The 8,456-nt window shown below is 47.4% G+C and overlaps 1 protein-coding gene and 1 long non-coding RNA gene across 2 annotated transcripts; one reads left to right on the top strand and one right to left on the bottom strand.

The window, feature by feature from the left end:
• Positions 1–1,584: 1,584 nt before the first annotated feature.
• LOC133261983 (retinal homeobox protein Rx-like) lies at positions 1,585–4,869 on the top strand. Its single transcript, XM_061444564.1, has 3 exons — positions 1,585–3,568; positions 3,691–3,875; positions 3,952–4,869. Exons 1-3 carry the CDS (start codon positions 3,496–3,498, stop codon positions 4,867–4,869), a joined length of 1,176 nt encoding a protein of 391 aa, XP_061300548.1. The 5' UTR covers positions 1,585–3,495.
• Positions 4,870–5,913: 1,044 nt separating this feature from the next.
• Positions 5,914–7,991, bottom strand: LOC133267722 (uncharacterized). Its single transcript, XR_009742841.1, has 2 exons — positions 6,996–7,991; positions 5,914–6,135 (listed from the first exon to the last, which is right to left on the bottom strand). It is a non-coding gene; the product is annotated as an uncharacterized LOC133267722 (long non-coding RNA).
• Positions 7,992–8,456: the final 465 nt, after the last annotated feature.

Raw genomic sequence — 8,456 nt, 5'->3', positions numbered from 1 at the left:
GATGAAAGTTCTGTTTAAACATCAATAGCATTGTACTGCCCTAGAAAATGTTTGATGTGGGGATTTCTAAAGGGGTGTGCTTGTCCTAAGACTCCCTGGGCAGGCGCCTGGTGACAGAGCCCCTGCCCCACAGGGTAATTCGGCATCCCATTCATGCTAGCATGATTATGGGGTCACCTTTGCAACTCCTAACACTAGGGCTGCTCTGGAGGGAGAGAGGAGTTCCTGATACCCTGATCTTGACTAGTATAGATGCAAACCTTTTTTTGAGAGCCATTTTGAAGAGCACTGTGCCTAGTCCTTGTCCAATAACTGTGTTGTCCATCCTAAATGTCCTTTACACTATATCTTTTTGTTGTTGTTGTTGTGTTTTCAGCATATTCTACATGTGACCTGGATTATTCTGTAGATGTACTTAATATCATGACTGGCATAAAGGAACATAGGCAGAGTACACAGTGGGTTTCAACATTTGGACTCTGCTGAAATCTATAGCAGAATTCCATGGGTTTTGGTGGGATCCTAAAGATAACCTATGAATTGACAAGACACTGTTTTTTCTAAGCATGCTGCTTTGGGTATTCCTCCTTCTTTCCCCATGCCCTTCCCATTCCCCTATTGGTGAAACTAATTAAAAAAAATATGGTGGCAGGGGGAATACTATTTTCCCAACGCAGTTTAGAGAAGAGATGGGAGAGCTCACATGCAATTGTTTTGATTATGACTGACATGCAACAGCAAGATGGTGTGAGGAGAACATATGCAGCTGTGGCTAGTCAGTGCTGTTGCCTGAATTAGTGTATGGTCAGAGTGCAGCTGTAACACAAGTTAGCTCTTACATTAGGCCAAGTCCAGGAGTCTCGGAAAAAGAGGGTGAGGTTAAGATTACCATCTTCTTTCCTGGAATCTCACTTAAAAACAAAACTTGCAATCTAAGTCTCTATCAATTAGCATTGCAAAAAAAAAAATCTCTGAAAATGAAGGGTGTAAAGAGGCTGCCTGGCAGAGTGCCTGAAACAATAACTCCGGGAAGTGTGAACTGCTCTCTCCATAGCCAGAGGATGTTAACAAAAGCCTGGTCTATTTGACCTAGCTAGTAGTGATGGACAGTCACTATTAGTAAGTAGTGCAAGTCCGTGCAAGTCTCTGCTGACTCCTCCTTATCTCTTCTGCGCTGGATGTGGCTATAAGGTGTATATGTGTGTGCTGGAAGGTGTGACTTCCCTGTCATTTTGAGATCAATATTGCAGGCTGCCTGCAGGATCAGCTTTGTACTGTAGTTACTCCTTTGAGATGATGTTTTCTGCCATGAAAATTGGAAATCCGGAAAGAAAACTGACAGCGTTTTTTCTAGCCCTCTCTGTGGCCAGACTGAATGAGTAAGCTCTTTGTACCCTACAAACATCCTGGGTACCCTTGATCCAGTTTATTATGCACCCCACAATTATATTGGAATTGCAGAGATATGGAAAGGTCATATGCAATTCCGTATTTTTTTGTGCCAGTCTAAATCAGAGCTCCCTAGTTCTCTTTTACCCTCTGCTCCTGTGCATCCATCCCAAGCTGGTGGTTGAACTGAGCCTGGCAAAAAAAGAATAATCAGTTTTTTTTGGAAGGAGTACCTCTGTGAGTCAGGTCATTTGCTAGCCAAGTGTGCACTGAGGTGCCTTGTGCAGGACCGCATGCAAAGCCAGGGCTTAAAGGCAGGCAAGATTGTACCCTGCATGCTTACAGCGTGAAGGAATAGCTGAAGCTGGATTTGCCATAGAGAAAACTGTTAATAAAACTGTTAATAAAACTGTACCATCAAGCTTTATATGTCTAAGCCTTCATCCACCCCCCCAGATACAGATGTATCTGAATGTGGAAAGTGAACTAAAACTGAAGGACTAGTAGCATGCCTTGACTGTATCTACAATTGCTGAACCACTTGCCAGCTGGCTGCTTTTTTCTATTCTCCACATGACAGTTCTTGCTTAAACACATATTTTATTTTTTTGCATGAACAGGAAAAAACCTCCAAACTATCCTGAAGCTCTGGGGGAGAAAAGAAATCTTGTGGGATGTCTGTGCTATGGCAGCTCAAGCTTATGGGAATGCTGAGGTAGAATAAAAGGGAGGAGTACTGAGAAATTGGTTTGAGCTGTTGCATCCAGATGTTCTGGACTATGTGCTGCTGTCATCCCTCCAACATTCTGCCTTCATATGAACTTCTGCTTGAAAGCAGTATCTAGGTAAAGTGGTTTCTAAAGGCGTTTATCTTGCTGTATGGGCAGAACTGCTAAAGAATCCAGCCTGTGGAGTACTAGATTCACAGGGGCTGACTGTTGCCCTTGTCTGGAAGGACATTTGTTTTTGTTGTGAGCCACTGCAGTGGTGTGTGCAATATTAAAACCCTTGCCCAGCTCAACTCAAAACTGTCTGCATGGATGTTGGATGTACTGGTCCCTGCAAAATGCAAATGGTATGTGACAGCTTTCAGACTTTGTCCCCGTACCCTTTAGTTTCAGAGCAAGCTGGAGCAGGTCCCAGACCTGAAAAATTAATGGGGACACATTGTGATGAAAAACACATGAAGTAATGATGCTGCTGTTCTTGAACACCTTCAGTGATAGCTATTAATGGTCTCATTTGACAAATTATTACATTGACTAATTGATTTGCTTCTGTTCTAATCCTGTTCTAACATCTAATCCTTTCCCACATCGCAACTGTCGCTCCCTGTAAGTACTTATGTCACTCTTGGCCCTTAAATAATATTTGTGGTCTCTCTTTTGGTCATGATTTCACCTTGGACTGAAAGTATAGACCTTGCTTGTTCTGTACATGTCTTGAATGAATAGAGCTGTCTGGAGGGAAGAAGAAGCAGCAGCAGGAAAAGCTTGTGGTGAACTCTTCAGCACTGCTCAGGCAGGAGGCTGCAGATGCCTGAAGATTGTACTGGGGGAAGCTTTGTCCTTTACTGTGAATTGTGGGCTTTGATGCAACGTCTAGTGGAGCCACCCGCGTTTTCATTACTGCAGTGAAGATGATTCAATTTAAGAGAATTTGCCGTGGATAGAAACACAGTGGGGTAGACAATGGCTTGTAACCGAGTGCTGAGATGGTTTCCATTCAGAAGGTTGGTGTGGAGGCCTCCCCGCAGCTGGAGGAGCCCCACGTTTCCAGCAGAGCCCCGGGCCTGTGGTGCACAGAGAAGGGGAGACTTCTCTGAGGGCTCCAGCAGAGGTGAAAGATAATTTCATTAAATTATCCACTCTCCATGTGAATTAAAGAAAGGTGGATGGGTTTGTGGCGGCAGTGGGGGCTTCACTGGGAGACGCTTTGGCTCCTTCGATGGGCCGAGCCCTCATTATGTGTATTTTGGTGATGGGATGACAATGGAGGTGTGGGAGACGGCTGTGAGTCACCCTCGCAGGCCCGGCGGCTCCGGCCCCCTTGGCGGGGGGGTCGCTCACGGCCAGGGCGGAGGGCTCATAAGGCACGGAGCAGCCTATGACACCCCACAGCCCGCAGACCTCAGCCCACATGGAGCTCGCCAGCCTGCCCCGAAGCCCCGAACCCACCGGTAAGGTTCTCGGCATTTGTGCGGCCAGGGAGGGGGGTCAGGGCGGCGATGGGGCAGGAGAAGCGGGTTCCAGGAGAGCGGCTGGACGCGGCACCGCTGACTGCCGTCCCCTCTCCACGCAGGCGAGGCCCGGGCGCGTCCCGCCGCCCCCAGCGCGGGGCGGGAGGGTGGCCGGCGGAAGCGGACCACCTTCAGCAAGGCCCAGCTGGAGCTGCTGGTTCGCGCCTTCGAGAAGGAGCCCTACCCTGGCATCGCGCTGCGGGAGCAGCTCTCGGACCTCACCGACATCCCCGAGTCCAGGATCCAGGTGAGAAGGGCGGGAGGGCGGCTTCCCTCGGCAGGGCCGAGGCGGAGCAGACGCTCAGTCTCTGCTGCTCTCGCAGGTGTGGTTCCAGAACAGGAGAGCCCGGCAGCTGAACCACAAGAAGAGCGAAGCCGCTGCCTACCCTAAGCCGGCCAGTGGCAAGCAAAAACCGACCCGCTGCGGTGGCGGCTGCCAGGAGAGGAGCCGGACGACGGAGGGGTTTGGGCCAAATGGGAGCCTCCTCCATCCACAGCCAGGCCTACCAGGAGGAAGCCAGAGTTTCGCTGGTCAGCCTCTCCCTTACTCGGGGCAGCTTTACTCAAGGCTCGATACTCATTTCAGGAGCTTGGATAACACTTTTGGAGCGCCGGATCAGACCCCAGCTCACTGCGGTTTGGACTGCATGGGGAAAGGGGTCCCACTCGGTGCAGGAAGTGTGGGGAGTACCCCCCAGGTCTCGTTTCCTGTGCAGCAGGCACAGGAATATCCATACCTGAAGAAGTCTTTCCCTGAAACCTACTACTCAGATGCAGATGTTTTCCAGTATCGTATAGAAGATCATCAGTACCTGGCAGCTAAAGAGAATGTGTGTAGGAGGCCTGTCTTAAACTACTTAAATGCTAACCATGGCCTGGGCGATGAGAACTATTTGTATATAAAGTCAAACATTTCTCCTTTTGGGAAGGGCTCCACTTTCAATTATGTTGAAGGGGAATCTAAGCTTGAGGTCGAGCAGGTGGGGCACAGTCCCCCTCTGGTTCTAGCTGAAGAGGGGTGTCAAGGAACACTTTCTGCTCCAGCCCCATTGTATGGGCAGCAGCTGCTGGAGACAGTAAGTGACTATGACCCTCACTGGCTGGGCATGAGAAATGAAATTTTGGGAACTGGGTTAGACTCGCTGTTTGAGAATGAGCAAAACTGGGGGCAAGGTGGGCCAAAAAGTTACATTTTTGCTTTTGGTGGCCAGAACGCAACCTGTCATCTGGGTCACACATGAACCTGACAGTGGGTCTGCTTGACTGATGAAAAACTAATGTGTTTTTGTTGGATTGGCAGTGTTCTCCAAAGCAGCTAGAGGTTTTGCAGGTCTGAGTGTGGAGTGCTTGTTCTAAATTTTGTGCACTGTCTGGAAGGAGAGCAAAGATAGGCAAATTTAACAAGAGCTACTGGAGAGTAGCCTGCTGAATGTGTGCTGCCTCATCCTTTGGGAGCTGTAACAAAGCTGTTTGCAGTATTCCTGCATGCATCTGGTTATTGGCAGTGTCGCATTTACTTGCACATACAGACTGTTTTTCAAATGATGCTGGATTAATTCTGCCCTGAGGCCTGGGGCTATGGCATTGTTTTTGTGGCCTTACTGCAGAGTTCTCTTTCTATTCTGGTCAGAATTCACTTTAACTTAAATCTGCAGAAAACATGTATTTATAGCTTTTAGTGGAGAAAGCGTTAACATGAGAGGGGTACTAGCATGGGAAAAACAGCCTTGGTGGTGGCAGGGGACAGCTCACTGGGTGTGTTTGCATTTTAGGTGTGTTCCTGATACAGAACACTGCTGGTCTTTTCCTAGATACTTGATGTATAGTGTTTTCACTTAAAATGACCACATTTGTAGCCTTTTAAAAGGCAATATTTTTGTGGTTTCCTTCTGTATATTTTTTATTGTCTTTGTTTTGAAATTGTAATTTTCCATTTGCCAAATGAAGGGTTTTTTACCTGGGTGATAATGAACTTACAGAACTGCATGCAAAGGAAAAATAAAAATATGTTCCAGCTTTGCATTCGCACATGGAGCCTATTTTTATATTCCTCAAGATCCATGGCCATCTGGAAGACCCCTGTAATCATGGAAGGGTTTTCTTCCTGGAGCGCTGCCATGGTTGTGTATCCAAGCATTATCGGGCCTAGGATGCTGAAAATTCTCTATACAAATTGTTTCTTGTTTAAAATGTGGCTCTGGAATATTTTAAGTATGTGAAGATTTTAATATACACGTTATTAACTTAATTACTTTGTTTATAGAACAAAATAAACATAATAAAAGTATAACTTAAACACAGACCATTACTTTATTAACAAAGATCTCTGTCAAGAAGCTGTATGTTGAGCTGTGTACACAAGAGCTCCAGAAAGTTACCCCTGACTTTTGTAATTTTTAGCTGTGGCTGTGAAGAAGTCATTTAAACTTTCTACTTTGATCTGAAGAATTTGGAACATACTCATGTCTTGTGGAAGAATCATAGCTTCAGACAATAGCTGCAAGGCACTTTAAACACAAAAACGTTTGTATATTAGAGCTAAGTCCAAGTTTATGATTTTATTTATCTTGCATATATGATTCTTTAGTAAACTTTTAAGACTTATTCATTTATTTACACTTTCTCTCATATTAACTTCCTCATGAGAAGTGAGCCTTGTTCTTAGACACAGACAGAACAAGAATAGTTTTACCTGTGAAAAAGACAAGAAACTGGTGTTCATAAGTGTATCAAATCAACTTTGCTTCATAAAGAGTGAGTTAAAGAGCAAGAGGAAAAAAGATGTCTGAAAAAATAGTATGACCAGTAAACCAAAGAAAGATGTGGGGTTTTGGTTCCTTCCTGGGGTTAGGGGCCACCTGGCAGGTAGCATCTGGTCTTCCCATTGTATCCTCCCTGGTGATGTAAGTGCATAGTAACCAGCACCCTCTTATCTCATGGGGCTGAGGTAAAGAGTTGGTGGGTCACTGTTGCAGATTCTTTTGAGTGAGCCTCATCTCTACAATGCATGCAGCCATCACACTAAGGCATTCTATTCTGTCAAAGCTCACAATGCTGCACCAAGGCAACTGTGTTAGGTTACTGGTTTTGAGCTGTCATCCCAGCTGCTCTGGTTATACTGGGCATTACAAACCCTTCATTAGGCCTAGGGCACGCACGTCCCTTAATATTAAACCCATGTTTCCAGCACTGAAGTGGAATACACTCCAAATCCTTCTTGAGCAAGTCCAAGAAAAATCATTCTCTCACCACAGAGCTACCTACTGATCATGGTAGAGCTCTTCTGTAAGTTGTGAGTTTATTTTGTTACAAGTTGCTTTTAACAGACCTACCTAGCATATATTTCACAATAAACACAAAGACAAACCTGTGCAGAGCAGCCAGGTACAACACTATGTCACGATGCTTCCATAAACTTTCATTCCTTACTAAGAGGTGGAGAATGCTAGAAGACAAATTAAATGCTTATTCAACATGTAGGAGGTACTGTCACAGAGATATTAGTAGCTTCCCCAGGACCTCGCATGCCAAAAGCATCTCTGCCGTCATACAAGTAGATGATGCTGAGGAAAAGGTGGGGCAGGAACCAAGTGTGTTCAGTATTGGACTACTCTTATACTGCCTGTAAAATGCCCATTTATAGAAGATATGAGGATTTTGCATGCTGAATGTTGAAAACTGTATTTTCTTCCATGTAACTTGTCAAAGATAAAGTGAGGACCCAACACAGCCATGTGGTTTACAGTCAGCCTGGTCTCCCTCCACTGCTAGGCACCTTCTGTTCATTCGTGGAAGACTGCAAAGTGCATTCCTTTCTTCTCAGCCATCTCCTCCAGCAGCAGGACCAGTGACATCCACAGCCTCTGCAGCTGTGAGTCCTTGCTGGAAGCCACCTGAGAGGCATGATCTGATAAGCACCACAGAGACAGCAGTTCATGACCTGGACACCTCTTTAGCAGCTCTGCTCCTCCCCATTTCTTGGCATAAGGCAAATTACACCAGAAAAGAGGGCTATTCTCTTAATTAAGCAGGGCCTCTACCTGCAACTTCGTGAGGACTTGCCTTAAGGCGCAGGCACAGGCCTGCATGTGAGATAAACAACTACTCACTTTGCACCTAGAGTACCCTGCCTCCTACATGCTTAGTCTTGTCCTCCTGTGGTGGTGGCCTTAATACCTGAAAAAAGCCCCATCTAAGTTTCGTCCAAGTTCCTAGCACTGCCCTTCACAGGTTTTTACCCTGTGACTTTTGCTTGTCCTCCCGTACTCCTTTGTAAGGATTTTTCTTTAAAACAGATCTTTCTCACATTGATTTCTGAGGCCGCCGCAGCCAGTTACTACGGGAACGGCCCCCAAAACGGTGCGGCAGCAGGCGGCGCGGTGCAGCTGCCGCCCGCGGTGCTGCGGGGCCAGCACCCCCGGCCAGCTACCGCGACCCTTCACGGCATTTGCGGGGAGCTAGTTATATACACACCTAACACAACCACGAAGTAGCTCCCGATTCCTCACCCACCGCGGGTCGCTTAGCCCCGCTAAAGGGGCTCACGGGCCCAACCCCCGTCGGCCTGCGGCCGTGTGTACCGGTAATAAGGTTCCGTCGCAGCCGCGCCTCCCGGAACTCCGGGTGCAGCCTCTGTTTCCGGGGGATCTCCAGAGAGGCACGGTCGGTGCGGGCCCACGCGGTCTGGACTGCCCGGTGAGCGGTGGCCGCTGTCTGTGGGGGGTAGCTCTCCCGCTCCTCAGGGGCCGCAGGGCCGGCAGCTCCCTGCTGCGGTGGCGGGGGGGTCTCGGTTTTCCCACGGTAAAGTAGTGGCCCTTCCTCTGCGGCG

The sequence above is a fragment of the Pezoporus flaviventris genome, unplaced genomic scaffold, assembly GCF_033815535.1.
Source record: "Pezoporus flaviventris isolate CSIRO_AGI_PZ_B2104156 unplaced genomic scaffold, CSIRO_AGI_Pfla_v1 ptg000001l, whole genome shotgun sequence".
Taxonomy (NCBI): Eukaryota; Metazoa; Chordata; class Aves; order Psittaciformes; family Psittacidae; genus Pezoporus; species Pezoporus flaviventris.
Note: the sequence above shows the minus strand (reverse complement) of the source record. Positions and strands in the feature narration are given on the sequence as shown.